Source organism: Mastomys coucha, unplaced genomic scaffold, assembly GCF_008632895.1.
Source record: "Mastomys coucha isolate ucsf_1 unplaced genomic scaffold, UCSF_Mcou_1 pScaffold12, whole genome shotgun sequence".
Classification (NCBI taxonomy): domain Eukaryota; kingdom Metazoa; phylum Chordata; class Mammalia; order Rodentia; family Muridae; genus Mastomys; species Mastomys coucha.
The window spans coordinates 72,793,998-72,811,093 of record NW_022196894.1 but is presented as its reverse complement, the minus strand read 5'-3'; the positions used below and the strand labels follow the sequence as shown (position 1 = coordinate 72,811,093).

The 17,096-nt window shown below is 37.0% G+C and overlaps 2 protein-coding genes across 7 annotated transcripts in view; one reads left to right on the top strand and one right to left on the bottom strand.

The window, feature by feature from the left end:
* Positions 1 to 9,526, bottom strand: part of Rbm11 (RNA binding motif protein 11) — a 272,518-nt gene extending 262,992 nt beyond the window's left edge. For 4 of the 5 annotated variants that reach the window (XR_004116803.1, XR_004116804.1, XM_031364267.1 and 1 more), the window contains exons 1-4: positions 9,328 to 9,526; positions 5,668 to 5,830; positions 4,759 to 4,831; positions 4,099 to 4,195 (exon numbers count right to left, since the gene is read on the bottom strand). Coding sequence is in view for 3 of the 5 variants with exons in the window: in XM_031364267.1 (XP_031220127.1) it covers positions 4,099 to 4,195; positions 4,759 to 4,831; positions 5,668 to 5,830; positions 9,328 to 9,423 (429 nt within the window). In the remaining 2 variants the exon portion in view is untranslated. Of the gene's footprint in view, positions 1 to 1,917; positions 2,373 to 4,098; positions 4,196 to 4,758; positions 4,832 to 5,667; positions 5,831 to 9,327 lie in introns of those variants that run through there. The other variant, XM_031364266.1, reaches the window with a different exon arrangement.
* A 6,386-nt stretch (positions 9,527 to 15,912) lies between these two features.
* Positions 15,913 to 17,096, top strand: part of Lipi (lipase I) — a 40,626-nt gene continuing 39,442 nt past the window's right edge. The window contains exon 1 of one of the 2 annotated variants that reach the window (XM_031364739.1): positions 15,913 to 16,068. In XM_031364739.1, coding sequence (XP_031220599.1) covers positions 16,023 to 16,068 — 46 coding nt within the window. In that variant the 5' untranslated portion in view covers positions 15,913 to 16,022. The remainder of the gene's footprint in view (positions 16,069 to 17,096) is intronic. The other variant, XM_031364740.1, reaches the window with a different exon arrangement.

The window sequence follows — 17,096 nt, the reverse complement described above, 5'->3', positions numbered from 1 at the left end:
GTTAACAAATTCAGACAAATTGAAATCATGTAACTTTTCTCATTATAATGCAATAAAAGTTAAAAAATTCTCCATAATAAAAAAAATATTGCACATAAGTTGCATTTAATGCTGATATTTCATAGAGTGTTGTCATCTAAGCATCTAAACCATTGCACAGCACGTGTCTCCTCTGCAAATTTCAGGGTTTGCTTGACACTAACTTTTTGTGGCATTTTTTTCTTGTTCTGACACTTCCTGGTATATTAAAAGTTAATTAAATAAGTTGAAGATGAATGGTCTAGTTTATTTTTAGATTATTAACCTCTTCTAGCATTTGAAGTAAATTCTGAGATTGGAGGATTAAAACTGGAAAAGAAAAACTTGTGAGGCAAAGAATTTTAATAATCCTTCATCCAAGTCTATAGCACTTGGAAAATGGACAACTTAAAATTTTAGGTTGGGGCAAATATTGCCATGTTACAGGAAGTTTGCTAGTCTTTACCAAGGTCACCACAGTGATATAGACTCTCTGTCTAGATGAACGGCTGACTGTCAAGAGCAGACACTGAGTTAGTTTTCTTTCTTTGATGGGAGAGTTACAAGAGCATTTCCCAGTTGGGACATTTAGATCATGCCCTACCTCAACCTAACTTTCTTATACACATTAATCTCAGTTGGTAAGAAGCATTCTTATACATGGCTCTGCTACCTGCCAGTCCCACAACTTAATTTATGTCTGTGGTAAAGTTCATAGCTATAGGAATATAGAAGATGATGTTACTGTGTTTAAAGATGCTACTATATAATTATGAAAGAATGAATTTTATCTTGGTCATGATTCCAAATTGTAAAAATATGAATTTAAAAGAAAAATATAATGCTTTCATGTTTGAATATTTAAGAACGTACAAGCCCAGTTAAAGTTCTATGCAGTGCAACTTAGGTTTTTATATAAATAAGCTTGTATTTGTCATAACCACCACTTATATTCTCATTACCCGAGAGTAAAACTCAGTTATTTGTTGTTTAAAGATATTTTTATTCATTAAACAAATAACATGTATGAAAGAGGAGGCAACATGCAAAAGTCACACCCATGTGTGCCTTCTTCCCTACTGAACTGAGGAGATAATTCATAACGGGTTTGCATGATCCTTTCAATTAGCTTTTATAAATATGTGACCTTCATCATTTTAGTTCATGGTAAGCTGTTACATTAACAAAAGTGTTGACATACACCATTCATCTGAAATGTTATACATTTATCTTCTAAAATAAGTGAATTACATGTATTGACTTGAACAACAGGCATTGAGTATATGGTGATGCAGCATCATTCTATACACTTGCTCATCAGGGCAATTCACACAGTCACTATGTCCTTTCTACCCCTACTGGGAGAACTAGAGAGTAGATACTGATACCATCATCTGAGTTACCTTACAAACAATAAATGTGATGTATACATATAATTATATCAAATAAAAATCATAGAAGACATGAATAATCACATAGCATTGCCTTTAAGCATATGATACTGAGCCTCTGACAGGTACCTTTCCTTTGGTGCCTCAGTCATGGTCATGTGAATCAACCCTGATAGTGATGCTCAGAGATATCTTATCTAGACGTAAATGGGAAAGTGTCACTTACAATGGGAACGCGAGCCTCTTTGCTACATATTTACTAGAGCACACTATTTTTAATTATTCCCATTAGTTCTGCCTGCAACTCCTCTGAAGCCAGCCCACCTGAGGTGGAAAGCCTTTGGTTAGACTCTAGGGAGAGCATGGAGCTCAGTCCTCAAGGGCTTAGTGAGTGGCTTTAGAATTTAGTGAAATGCCATTCACAGCAGTAAAATAAGATGAGGCAAAGTGTATTGACAATGGTCCAAAGGCAACCTTGCAAATACAAAAGCAGTACATTATATTATTGTTTAAAGGCTTTTATCACTCACGTGCATGAATAGCAAACCGAATAGCAAATCACAGAGTCATATTTCCATACATTTCAAAAACAACAAGCTGGCCAAGAAACCGGTCATTTGGTGCAACAGATTCTTTTTTTCTAGAGAGTTTTGGGAGCAGTGCAGATAGAGTTCACTAGCATCTTTTCTTCTTTTTACACTTGCGGCACTTTTGGCTACCTTCATTTCCTATCTTGTCTTCTGAGCTACTGCCACTGTCGCTGTCTGGCCTTTGCCTCTTCCGTTTATTCCTAGGATACAGGTCAGGGTCGCTTGGTGGCTGGTGAGTCCATTCATAGGAGCTGGGCCCAGCCTCTGGATCTGGAGCATGATTTAAGGAGCAAGACCCAGAGGCACTGTTGGGAAGTGGACCTGGCACCTCATAGAAAGGCGGCTGCAGCAATGGACTGTGTGTGTACCAAGGCTGTGAAGAGAAGACACTCATGAGCACACACTCACAATGCTGACGCACCTCACATGTGCTTTCAGGCAGTCATGGCTGAGCCGGTCTGCGTGTAACACAGTGAGTGCATTGCACAGGCTTCGGGTCATTTCTTCGTCTGGTTAGCACGAAGCACAAAGATTAAAGATGCCACGTACTTTACTGCTGCATTGATTAGCAATATCCAGTAGAAATATTAGCAAAACATATAGTTTATAGACATACTATAAAAGGGAAAACAAACATAAAATAGTGTATTTATCCATATATGTGTATACATACATATACATATGTGTATGTATGTATGTATGTATGTATGCATGCGTGCGTGCGTGCATGCATGCATCTATCTATCTATCTATCTATCTATCTATCTATCTATCTATCTATCTATCTATCTATCTTTCTATCTATCTATCTATCCAGTCATTTAGAACCTGTTGCCAATGTATCATTAAGGAAATGTTTCCCCCCAAGCTGGAATATGAACTCCAGGACCTTGCCTTGGATAGGCAGGCATTCTACAACCCAGGTGCATCTACAGATACATAGGCAGGCAGTCTACAACCGAGGCGCATCTACAGAGATACATTGTTTTTATTTTTAGGATGAGTCTTCTCTAATACTCCCAGTTTATACTATAGGGAAGGGAAGTCATCACTGAAATTATTTGATTTAATGTAGATTTATATAAAATTTTGTAACAGGAAAAAGTCTCCTACCATGTTTCGTTTATTTCAGACATACATAAGCCTTCCCAGTATGTGATCCAGGGATGGATTTTAAATTCTCATGAAAATTAGAACTTCATAGGTGCAGACAGAGTTAAGATCACCCAAGGTGGAAAAAGGCACAGACAGCACTTATCAGAAGGAGAGTTGCTTCCTATGTTTTACCAGGTTCATTGAAATTCTGACTATTCTGAGACAATCTTCCAACGCAGGCTTGGCTAGAATAAAGGTAACTGCTTCTGGGGAGACTCCATTGTGTCGGGGAAGATCTCCTTACCAGTACACATCTAGCTTCAATTTAGAAAAAAAATTCTCCAGGAGGGAAAGCCTCATTGTGCAAGAAATTCCCTGACTGTTTATTAATTGAAAATAGCTCTTAAGAAAAAAAAAAACCCTATAGCTTACATATATGTTATACATTCAGAAACAAATCAGCTTCTGAGAAAAAAAATTAAATAAGTAAGAAACGGTCTCATAACTGTCACTAACAAATATACTCGTATGCTCTTGGCTTTGCTGAGCAGGATTGCAGGACTTCAATTGTTTTCTAATAAGACAGAGTTGTGAAGACATTCTAAAATCAAATACCAGGATTAAGAATTCTAGGCTACAGAGGAACTGTGGGGAGCTTAAAAAATGAGATACAAAAATACAGGTGATAGAAGGCCCCGTATACAAATATTGTAAACGGAGTACCAATCGCCGTGCCTCAGAGCATCTTTGGAAACGGTCCCTTTGATGAGAATTCGGCACTCAGATTTAACTAGGTTACCTCCTTCATCGCCTTCACCTGTCCTCTACCACTGAGCGCTGATGACTCACTGACATCGTGTGTCACCCTGTCTGAGCACTTACTGGGGCATATTCTGTCCCATGCCAGGTCAGATAACTTTTTTTAAACCGGAATGTTAAGAATGGTGTTTTTGTTCTTATGCTTTTGTAAATTATGTACTGAATCAAAAGCATTTCATACTTACCATTTTTTGAAAGAAAAAATATTCTTGAGGTAAGGCGGCACTCGTCATTGGGAAAAATGGCACGGGAAAGGAAGGCCTGCCCACCAGTTCTTCGTTTCTTTGCAAAAGAAGAGAAGAAGGATAGCTTAAAACGCTGAGGTACAAGTGTCACTTTCTCCTTAGAAATATTACCGACAGCTTTACGTACAGAAGTGGAGGATAAGGCTTCCCTGGGAGCCTTTAAGATGAACTACTTTAAACACACGGGAACAGTGAATTATTTCACTGACAATGTAGAGACATAGTATTGCATTAATTATTTAATTGCACAGTTTTGATATCACAATAATCACATTTGATTTTTTTCATAAGGAATATGTCAGATCATGTTATATTTGAGGAAAGAAAGACTCAGATACGAACATAACCCAGCAAGTGACTTGTGACCACTAAGATAAAACTGGTTTTCTGTAGGTAGACAGAAAAGTAGATAAAACTGGTTTTTTGTAGATAGAAAAGTAGGGAAGCATTTTTGTCCCCTTATTTTAAAAATACATTTACAGCTTAATTAAAACATCATGTGCTTACACTGTTGCTTTCATATACTTGTTCATGTCTAACAAATTAAGGTAATGAAAGTCTGTTTTATTAAAAAAAACTTAAAACCATGCATTTGGTTACCTGAAGCTGTGTGAGTTGATCTTCGCACAGCTCTCAAAACTTTGGGTAGCTGGTTCAGAAGAGCGAGAACTCCCTTTAATGAGACAGAAGGAAAAGGAATAAAATTGAAAATCATGTTTTGTGGCATAAACACTTGGAGTTTGAAAATCATAAAACTAAGGCGTAAAGTCATCCAAACCCTACATTTGGCTCTATATTGGTTTGGTTTATAGTTGAGCAACTGAGGCAGGAGGAGGATCCAGAGTTTCAAGTTAACCTGGGGCACATAGTGAGATGCTCTTTCATAAAAAACAAACCAAGACAAATGTAAAAATCTTACTCTTTTAGGACATAGTATTGACTCAAAAATTCTGTACTAGAGTGATATTTACATATTTTATACATGACTATAAGTGACTATAAAGATTGGACTTCCAAAAGCCGTGGACAGATATGAAAATTATGCAGGCATTGGATTAAGTAAGATATACAATGTTGTTTTCTTCCATATTGCTATTAACTAAAAATGTCATATCATTGTTGTCATTTGCTCCTAGAATATAAGATATGAGTTCCCTAAACATCACAGACAAGAGTCAATTCAATGCTACATGGAATGTGTCAGAATATAACATTCTGTGAATTGACACAGAGGTTCAGCAATGAGAAAGGTAGACAGATACTTAGATATCATGCATAAGTGATATTTACATTATGATTCATAAAAGTAGCAAGATTACAGTTATGAAGTACCAACAAAACTAATTTTATGATGGGTTCACCAGAACATGAAGAACTGTATTAAAGAGTTTCATCATTAGAAAGGTTGAGAAGCACTATCCTACATTTACATAGAAAACAAAACCCGTAAGCCCCCGACAATAGGATCAGCAAATCACACTTTGAAGATCAACTGGTGAGAGAACTTACCAAATCGATACTGCACGTTAATTGGTCTCCCATACAAACGAATTCCATTCAGCAAAGCTATGGCATAAGACACAGACTCGGGATGCTTGAAGCAAACAAAGCCAAAGGACTTTGGTTTTCCATCTCTGTCTTTGCAAAGAGTCACTTTGGTTAGTGGCCCAGCCTGTAAGAAACTTGAATTACTTTCTTATAAATCCAAACATTTTGTTTTTACACTAAGACAAATCAAAGATTCAAGTTTGACTAAAATAAAGAACTTTACTCAATCAACTTTATAACAGAAACTCTATTACTGTCAACAGCATTTCTATGAAACCAAGCATCATAGCCACACTTCCATTATGACCAACTCATACATCTACTCCACAAATAATGCATCTTCCTAAAAAAATTTCTAGCTTATCAAAGACAGTTATGGGAAAGGAACTTATAGATTATACTACCAATATTAAAAGGAAAGACTGTCCTTATTTTAGGCTTTACACATCAATTTAGAGAGTATTTGAATCTCACATTAAAATACTATTACATTTCCACAAATATTAGCAGTATTTAACTGAAAAGTACATTGGAATGAGAAAAAAATCATGTGCTTGAGTTATGGCCAAAAAAGTTGGCAACATGACATCATGAGTTCACCTCGGTTAAGAGGTTCTCTGAAAAACTTAACCGTTATGACAGACTCTTTTTATTGTCCTACACTATATTGAAAACAAAATGCTTCAGCTCCCTTAGCAAAGATTCACTTTGGTTTCTGGCCACTAAGCTTAAAGTGGATCAAAGGGCTGCCAGGTAGGTGTGAGAACTTGAGTTTGAATCCAGAATGTCAATAGCTAGAACCCAGAGGACCTGGGCCTCAGGTATACAACAACAACAACAACTAGCTCAAAGCGAAAATGTCTCTGACCTCCATAAGCATGTGGCAGAACTCACACATGCACATTCATGTTCATGAATGCACATAGACACACCTGCACGCATGCCTGTGTATACTACACAGTATTTATAAGAGAATCTAAACGTAATATGCATTTTGATGTAGTAACACTGCTTCATATATGTTCTGAAAGGAAATTTATTGTAATATGTTTAAGATCTGGTAGAGTGGATACACTATTCAGAAAAATGAACAACTAAAAAAAAGTAACAACTAGAAATATTATTCCATGGTCAATTATTCAAGAAGAATAAAGTACAACAAATTGTACATATTCAGAATTTGCAGCAATAAAAACTTGTAATAGGTAATAAAAAGCAAAGAAGCAAGGCCAAAGATTAGAGAACACTGCAACCACACCTGAGGAAAAAATTCCATCCGTGATCTTGCCTAATTGGAGGCTATGTTCACAGAGACCAGAAGTGACTCTGGCCATATACTAGGATGATTATTTTTCATGGTGGAATTGCCTAAATATTTGTTTCTCATCCTTACAACGGTGCTGGAGCTTGCATGTCAGTCTCTGTCTCTGAAAGCTTTGCCCAGGGACTAGCTCAAGGTCCCTCTGTTTGAATAGGATGGTGTTAGCAAAAGGAAGACAACCTCCTGGGGCTGTGTCCTGGAGCTTCACACTCAATACAGAATCCAATCCACAGCCACCATCTTCCCTTCCCATGTCTCTAGTCTAATACTTCTTGGTTAAAAGGACAAAAATATAAAAAAAAGTGAATATAAAAAGAATATTCATAAAATTGAAATAAATTATAACATTAATATAGTAGTAAAAGCCAAAGGATTTATTCTGCTTTCTAGGTTTTTTCTTCTATTAACAGTAGGATTTGCAGACAAGATTTACTCATATACATATGCCAAAATCCTCATTTTCTGGGTTCTGGAGACTGACCCTAGAATGTTATGACTGCAAAGCTAGTGCTGACCATTGAATCACACTCCCAGGAGACTGACCCTAGAACGCTAGGAATGCAAAGCCAGTGCTGACCATTGAACCACACTCCCAGTTTTGCTTTATCATTTTCAAAAGTGAAATTCAATAGACTTTTCTGATATCAACAAAGTGATATTAAAGCTTCTTTAAAAGTCAGAATGAGGAATTTTCAGGGCAGCTGTCAAGTCGTTTGGGGGTTTTGCTCTTGAAGATGTTAAGTCTTTCAAATGATAATCTATGTTAGCAAATTCTCTCTGGGTAAGATGAAAAGACAAGGTTTACTGATTGGCCTGTTCAATGGAGCTTAAATTTTAATTAAATGAGAAGAGGAAATCATGACAACAAATAAGGAAATTCTGTATTTCTCTGTGTGCACTACAGATGTGGACCTAGCACTTATTGACTACAGAGCTCAGGTTTAGGGGATTTGTAATCCCACAAACCGCCTTTCCTCACTGTACCCCATGGAGGTTCAGAAGGAATCTTTCTAAAGAGTCTGAAGTTACTCCACTTCTGTAGAGTGAATTTCAAATCAGATTGGGTCACAAAACAGATAATGGTGTTTTTAGAGAAGATACTCAAAAGTAGCAACGGATAAGATAAAAATCTTAATTTTTTATTTTTTATTTTTTAAAAAAATTAATGTTTAGGAAGAGAGATCTGCAGAGAACTCTTGCTAGCATCCATGAGTAGCAAAGGCATTTTTTTTTTAAGTTTAGAGATAAAGTAAGTCCTTTACAAATTAGAAAAAAAAAATATAATCTCACTACTGGTACACCACTCTAGAATGCATCTCTGTTATTGTGTACAGGAGAATTTTCCCTTATTTTGAAAGTGGAAGTCACTCTTCATTTCTTTTATTTTAGTAGCAATACTTTGCATTATTAGTAATAACAATAACAGTCCTATTATCAGCAGCAGCCAACAGCGCTGGCTGTAGATGTTTCACAAAGCTAAGTTTATTTTAGGCAATCTCATTACACTTCAGAGACGAGTACTCCCATTTTACATTTAAGGACGAGACTCAGATACTATCTCACTGTAGAGCGCTGTATTCTCACTTTCAACAGGTTTTTTTTCCCTTCCATATTATTTACCTGTCTCTTTTGCAGATTAGCATAATCCGTGAGAAACAATTTTGATTTCCCCCTTTAGAGTCCCTTATCAACCCTTTCAATTTGCTCTATAATTCTGAGTCATTAACCAATTAGATGAGGGTCTGAAGACACACATCTCTGGCAAGTGGGACCCAGACGTGTGTTCTCCAGTTCTCAAAAAAGTCCTGAAGGTCCGAGTATGAAATACAGTGTCATGACTAGGGAATCCATTAGTTAGTCACGGTAAACCTACTGCCTAGCATTTCAGAAATCACTTGTATGATTCTGGAACAAAAATGTTCTCCTCATCCAAAGGCTTGGGAGAAAGGGTGACAGCCAGGAAAAGGTTTTCAAGAGAAGTATCTTTCTCTCAGGTGCCATTTTCCAGGTTGGACAGAAGGGTGCTTACTATTCCGTGAGGAGAGTGACGGGGTTGTTTTGTGTTTCCGCAGAACATCCAGGGCCCGGAGAGGCTCTGGGAGCCCTCGCCTGGGGCTGCCAGGCTGGGGCTGGGGGTGGGAGGTCGTTCCCTACCCGGGGCTGCCGAGGACGGGGAGTACAAGCCGCTCATCCCCGGCTGCACACTTGCGTGCCTAAGCGAGGGAAGGGAGACCCGAGCTCCGGTGGGGCGGGGTCCCGGGGCTCCGCCGCCGCCGCCCGGCCTTCCCCGCGGACTGTACCTGAAGGAACAGCTCGTAAAGAATCTCTTCCCGCACTCGGGCCTCTAAATTGCCCACAAACACGGTCCTGTCAGCCTCCTCCTGAGCGGGGAACATCCCTGCGGTCCGCAGCCAGGGATGGAGGAGGTGCCGAGGCCCCGCCCCCTCGCTCCGCTTTACTGCGCGGCCCCGCCTGGGCAGCGGAGCCCGAGGCGGGCGCGCGCCAGGGGCGGGGCGTGAAGCTACGCCCACAGCCCCGCGGGACCCGCCCATTGTCTCGCAGCCCTGCCCTCCCTGGCTTGAGAGGGACTGACTGACTTACTGACTGGCCTGAGGGCTTCCGTACTACACTTGGCACAGTGCCTGAGTCCCTTTCTGAACCAGTTTAGTCGGCAATTCTAGTTTGTTTGTTTGTTTGTTTTAAAGCAACATTTGAAATACAGTGACTAGGAAGTTGATTTCAGACTAGGAAGTTGATTTCAGATTGACTAACGTCAGTATGGAAGTGCCTAGGGTGATATAAGAAGTTAATTTATTTCTAAAAAGTTGAATGGGTAGATCTTGTAACACTGTGAAGTTAAGTTATAACAGGTAAAGAAATGTCTCCATGCATGGATATTGATACAAGAAAGGACTACAATTAAAGTTGATTTAGCCTTTAAGTAATACTCAGATAGGTCTTTGAAATTTTTCTGTGGGTTCTGAAAGGCCTCTGAACTCAAAAAAAAAAAAAAAAAAAAAAAAAAAAAAAACCACTGTGTATCAATGAATCATTAAAAACCAATGTTCTGAAAGGACCCTGAAATCACCCTGGAAAGATCATTCAGTAATGAGAACTGGATTTGATCTTTGGTTGGTAGAGTGGTAGGAATTCATTTTGAATTCAGGAGATGTACTTCTGCTTGGTTGATTGATCAGAAAATTCCTTTCTAAAGAAATGGAAATGGTTGAGAAACTCTCACAGAAATGTTCAACATCCTTAGCCATGAGGAAATGCAAATCAAAATTACTTTAAGATTTCCCTCTTACCCCAGTCAGAAGGCCCAAGATAAATAAGACAAGTAACAAAACATGGTGGCAAAGTTGTGGGTAAAGGAGAACAACTACCCATTGCTTGTAGGAGTGAAAACTGGTCCAGCCACTATGGAAATCAGTGTGGAAAGATCTACCTTGGAAAGATCTACCTCAAGATCCAGCTGTGCGACTCTACAACATATACCCAAAGGTTTCTACACCCTACTACAGAGTCATCCAGGTTTGTTGTTGCTCTATTCATGATAAACAGAAATTGGAAAAAGTCTAGATGTTCACAAATGGATGAACAGATAATGAAAATGTGGCTCATTTACACAACTGAATATTATTTAGCTGTGAAAAATGAAACTAGGCAAACTTCAGGTAAATAGATATAACTAGAGGCAATCATCCTGAGCGAGGTAACCCACACACACAAGACAAATTATATATCCCAGGTATTTTCTCTTACATGTGGATGTTAGCTTTCAAGCTATCAATATGTATGTTACAACCTGAATAATCAGAGTTCAGTACCTAGTAAGGGAACAGTAGAAAAGAAAGGATTTTACAAGGAATCAGATATAGAATGTAGTGTTATCAAGAGATAAAGAAAAAAACCAGAAAAGGGAAAGGCAAGAGAGCAGGGTAAAGGAAGGTTGTTATATGGTTTTTTCAAACCATATAACGTTTGAAAAACCATATAACAACCTACTACTGTAGAACCTTACTAACCTTACCATTTCATATATGTGACATCGATTTAAATTGTCATCAGATAATAGGTGAGATAATGCTTCACCCAGACATCTATGTCATCAAGTAAAAACCCCAGGGATGGACTGCAGGCTTTGGAGTCATTGAGCAAACGGGTCTCCACACTTCCTCCCGAGTCGCAGGCTTTTTGCCAAGTTTATTGATTTCTCACCACAACTTGATGATAAGGTCCTATTACTGAAGACACTGATATCACCAAATTCGAAGTTTAGCTGCTGCCCAGCTAAAAGCTTCACCCCTTCTGAATAGCATTTACAGTACTAGAAGTTACTCTCTAGACTACCAGAGGAAAAAAGGTAATTTCATCCAGCTACAAACCCTGTGACCTACAGTAATAAACTTCCCACAAGATACACCGGTGCACTCATGGCATAAATGTTATTGGAGTAACCAACCACTTTTTGATTGGATTTAAGGACCACCTCATGAGATGGGGCTCATATCTGACAGTGTTAAAGTGGCCAAGAATCTGAGACTTGCTCATGGACCCAGCAAGAGACATATTACTTTTATTTTGCTAAAGAAACATAGCAATAAAATGACTCCAAATGGCATGTTTCTGTACCCTTTAACCATTCAATTGCCCAGTGCCTCATTCAAGCCTCATCCAAGAAGCCCTTTCTTTGTAGGAGATGGGAACTAACCCAGAGATCCACAACTGGGCAATGAACAGAGAGTAAAAGTCTTGACAGCAGTCAATTTTAAATTAATGTCTTCAAAACTCATCCATTTGAGGTTCATTGAGCTATGAGAGAGAGGATGCAGAAAGAATTGTAAGAGCCAAGGATGGTGTATGACCCCATAGAAACAGCATCATCCATATACCACAGGATTTACACACATATGGAATCTCAGAAACTATAACAGCATGCAAAGGACCTGCACAGACCCAGTACAGGGAGAGCACTGAGAGGGGCGAGTTGACATGGCCCCACACCTAAACAAGGAAGTATTCATACTTACTAACTGCTGGCAAAGGGAGATTCATTTTTCTCCAATGGATCATCATGGGTATATCAACCACACTACAAGGCAGCCCTATGCCTAAGAGTGACTGTCAATTGTCCAAAACAAAGCACACTTTCTTTTTGGAAAGCATCATCAAAATAAACTGTGTGAGAATATTTTAATAAAATGTACATTTTAGGAAAACCTCATTTTTCTTTTAACTCTGACATACTTGTGTGAATTGGGCAGATAGCTTGATTGTGCTATTCAGAGTATTTTCTTTCTTTTTTTTAAGAAACAGATGAGAGCAAATAGAGCTATTTTATCCAATATTTATTTTTGAATCAGTTTTAGGAAGTGGAGAATTGTTTTTAGTCTTGGGAACAAAGGCCAATAAAGAAATATGAGAGTGGGAGAGACATGTTTACCAAGGTCATGCAGGTGTCAGTAGCTTTAGCAGTTACTTTTGGTTACCTTTCGTTATTACTTCTCAAGTCTCTGAATATTGTCCCTCTTGGCTTCATCATCCAAATAAATGCAGTGTAGTAAGAAGTAAAAGAAGTAAGTACATGTTACATAGCACATACATGTTGTTCAAGTGAATAGACACTTGAAGCTTTCTATTCTGTGTACATCTCTTACACATGTGTTCTTATTTATTTCAAAAATCTAATCCACACCATTTTTTTCTCTGTAACATATATACATATTCAGTGCATACCTATGACTGCACATATTATAAAACTGTTTCCACATAATTAAAGGTTTTATTATATTATTATATGAAATGTATTCTATTCTTTGTAGGTATTTGTGAACTGTCTGAGTGCCTGAACACTGTTACACCATTTTGCTTTATATACATTTATGGTCTTTATTTTTTAGATTTCTTATTCATCATTTTGAAACTCATCTCATGTGTTTGAATATTTACTTAGCATTTGATCTCAACAGATAACTATTTTTATTTAAGTGCACTGTATTTTCTAATTCTAGTGAATGCATGGCTCTCAGAAATGCAAAAAAGAAGTGTTTTTGCTTTCAGTGTTTACTAGCCCATTAGTCACATATAAAGTTTTAATGGGAGCATGTGCAATATTCCATAAAGAATTAGGCTGTTATCAGAATGGTTTATACTTCTCCTTATGGGAACACAGCAAAGTTTGAAATATACATGTGTATCAATATGGTTTTGTGTGTATATACAAACCTAGAGTTGACAAACAGACTGCTAGTTATATAGATAGATAAGCAGATTTCTAATTTCACTTCAGTAGCTCATCCGAGAAAGTGTATTCTGCTGGGATTTCCTCTAGAAATTGTCTAGAATTGCTAGCTGCTCCACACAGGTAGTAACATAATTCTTCAGTTATAGTTTTCAAGCCCTCTTTATTTTGAACTAGAGATGCATAATTAAATATAAGCATTCAACGCAGACCCTGACACATTTCTGACAATATGATAAATACCTGTTGAAATTGTATCTCTGGAGAAATGAGCATCTCTAAGGTGTATCCCCAAAACGATGTCTATAGATCTCAGGAGGTGCTTAGTAAAAGTTGTATAAGTGAATTTAACATATGAATGAATAAATGAATGGAAGAGCTTGGTAATGGATGTTTTTTTATCAATACAAATTATGATATGTATGCATTATTAACCTTCACAGTATACACAATTAGAGAAATTCTGTACTGTTAGAATTTCTATTTTCCATTTGAGGTGATGATAATGATGTTGAGATGAATTCTTTTGTTCTCATTTTTTTTTATTTTGCATTTGGATTTTATTATGGCATGGAAGGAGCTTGCAGTTCTGTAACAATGTCCTTTGGAGGTCTAATTGCTGACTAAGAGGTTAACATTTTTGAAATCTTGTCACTGTCTGGTCTCAAACTTGCAATGTAGCCATGGTTGATCTTGAAAGTCTTCTGATCTCATCTTCTCCTGATGGCAAGGTTTACAACTCATTTATGTGGCATTAGAAATCTAATCTAGAGTCTGAAACAGCCTATGTACACATTCTACTAGCAGAGCTACAATCCTCTGACTTCTTTACATATTTTTACCAGAATTGATATGAATTAAATTAAAGTTCATCCCAAAATTCATTCTAAAAATTGACCTAGCAAATAAATATTGCTTAGCTCTTACAATTAGTGTCCAATTGCTCAGAAACAGGGCGGATGAACAGAATCCCACCATCCTTACAGTGTTTGTTCATCACCAACATAATTTCCTTTGTGACTCTATTTACTTTGTACATGTATCTATGTGATACTTACTCTCATACTATATTTCTGAGTAAGAATAAAATAAGCACACAGAATACAAAAACCATTAATATGTTTTACATTATAATTATCTTCCACTGATATTCTACTAGACATTAATAACCAAATATTCTCATGTTGAAAGCAAGTAAAATATATGATAATGAAGGAATGCCATTTTATGTTTAGAAACTCTGCTAAACACTCTATTGACTAAAACCCCACATTCACATGAGCAGGTCAGAATGATGACTATAAAAATACCATAAAACCAAAATACAGAGAAAAAGTAAATTATGTCTTTTGGAAGGTTTTTCCTCCTAGTCTATTAAGTATCATCTCATTAAAACCACATTTTACATGTTTTACACTGTGTTTCTCCCTTCTCAAATAATAAGGTTATACACTTTTCATTTTGAAATTTACAGCTATTAACAGTTTAGTGTGGTGGAGGTGTCTGCATTAGTTTAAGTTCTTAAAAACACAGCCTCAATAAAACTTGAACGCTTCAAGTTAGTGAGTGTTTATCAGCAGTTACGTGTCCTGATTTCAAAATAAGTATCTCATGTCTGGGGGTTTCTAAACCATCTCTCCAGACTTCAGATTAGTGTCTACTGACCTATGTTGTAAATAAAACAATCCAGATTTACTGTATTATTGAAATATTTCCAAGATACACATTTTCTAAAAACAAGTTTTATTTTGAACTTGTGCTCTATGTATGAACAGTTATTGATTTTTTTCTTGCTTTGTCAACATTCTTGCTGGGAGAGAAAATAGAAGAAAAACTAACTAAACATTAAAGAGAAAACTAGTAATGCTTTTAAATGGTTTTTATATTAAAAGTAAACATATTTTTTCTTTTCAAATTTTTTCTCCAGGAGACGAGCTAGGACATAAACTCTTTAAAAATTATCTTTAATCTTTCTTTCAAATCCAGACATTATCCTCCTCCAGGTCTGCCTTCTGAAGACACTTCCTCATTCCATTCCTCCTACCCTGTCTCCAAGAGGATGTCCCACCTACATCCCATGGCCTCCCTTCTCCCTGGGGCCTCAAGTCTCTGGAGGGTTAGGTGCATCTTCTCTCACTGAAGCTAGACCAGGCAGTACTCTGCTGTATATGTGTTGGGGGCCCTGTACCAGTTAGTCTATGCTGTCTGGTTGCTGGCTCAGTGTCTGAGAGATCCAAAATAGCCACTGTGTTTTGGATGTATAATGACATATGCATAAAAACCTAGGCAGCTTCATGGATGTGGATTTTGTTATTTATTTTAGGTCTGCAAAGAACTCAGTTTATAATCAAAATGATCATAAAACACAGCTTACCCCGACTCTTTCCATTTCTGGGATTTCTAGTAACCTATTTTTTACCCCCTGTGCTTTCCATAAACATTCTCCTATGCCACTTCTAAAATTCTGAGGTTAAAGAATGAAGACGTCTACAGTTAGGTTTCTCATTCCCTTAAATGCTATTTGGGTAGCTGAACATTTGTGAGTTATTATAGAGTCTTTGGCTTAGACACTCTCTCTTAACACACGCCAGTGGATGATGACAGACTTCTTCTTTTCCAGCTAGGGGAGGAGCAAGAGTCATTTTTACAGGAAAGCTTGCTGGACGGAGACAATCCTATCACACAAGAACTTAATGAATTACAGAAATTCCTGGTGAATCTCAGTGTTTCTTTTACAGTTTCTGATTCCAAATGAGAATATACATTTTTCTGTGCTTGATATGCTGGACAAGATTTGGTAAGACATTTATTAATAACTTGTCATTAAAATGCCTGTAAAATACTTAATATGGTTTGTATTATCTTATGCCATGATAGTATAAAATTTTTCTATGATTATGGTATTTACACCAGACAAGATTGCTATTATGAAGGTATGTTTGTACTCACATATACATGTGTGTGTGTGTATGTGTGTGTGTGTGTGTGTGTTAAATAGAAACTTTAGGATATATTTATTTGTCAGAAGATTAATAGCTGCAAAAATATGCAAATGAAATAAGAAGAAACATTCAAGATAAAGAGTAATTAAGGAGTAAGGTGTTCAGTGTCTGAAAATTATGACTTACTATATAACTTGCTTCCATTTCATTTGTCTGAAAAGCCTGACATTTGAAGGAAATTATTGAGTAGGTAATTGATTAGTTGCAAAGCAAACCAAATATCAATGCAGGAGGACTTCTCTCTTTTTCCTATGTTTCCCAAAGTGTCTAATGGTAGTAAACAAGAACTGAAATTCTTCTGCTGGTTGATAATGGTAATAAAGTATACTAATGTTAGTAAAGTGATTTTCTAATTTATGAGGGAACTTCTTGTTCTAGTGTGAAGGAGAATGAGTTCTTGGTTATGGTTGAACAAGCCATTCTAATTTATGCAAATGAAAACAGTAGGAAATTCACAAATCAGGATGAATAGCTCTCTGGTGGGATTTTGTGAATGGTTATTTTTTGATGTCTTATATGTCTTTTATAAATTTGTGACTGTGCACTCGAAAAAACATACTATACCAAGTAGAAATTAATGTTTTCCTTTTATTTTCAGGTGACTATTTGAAATACTCCTAGTTTGGAAGTGTTTGAAGTTCATATTTAAATAGATAATCTAGGCAATAGTTTATATTGTACATTTTACTCATTGAGATTTTTTTTAAAAAGGTATTTTAAGTTTGTGATATGTGGTATTAGCATCTTGACTGAAAAGCTAGAGAATCTTGATCTCTACTAGACTTACTTCCCTGATATGATAGTTCATGTTTATTTTGATAGC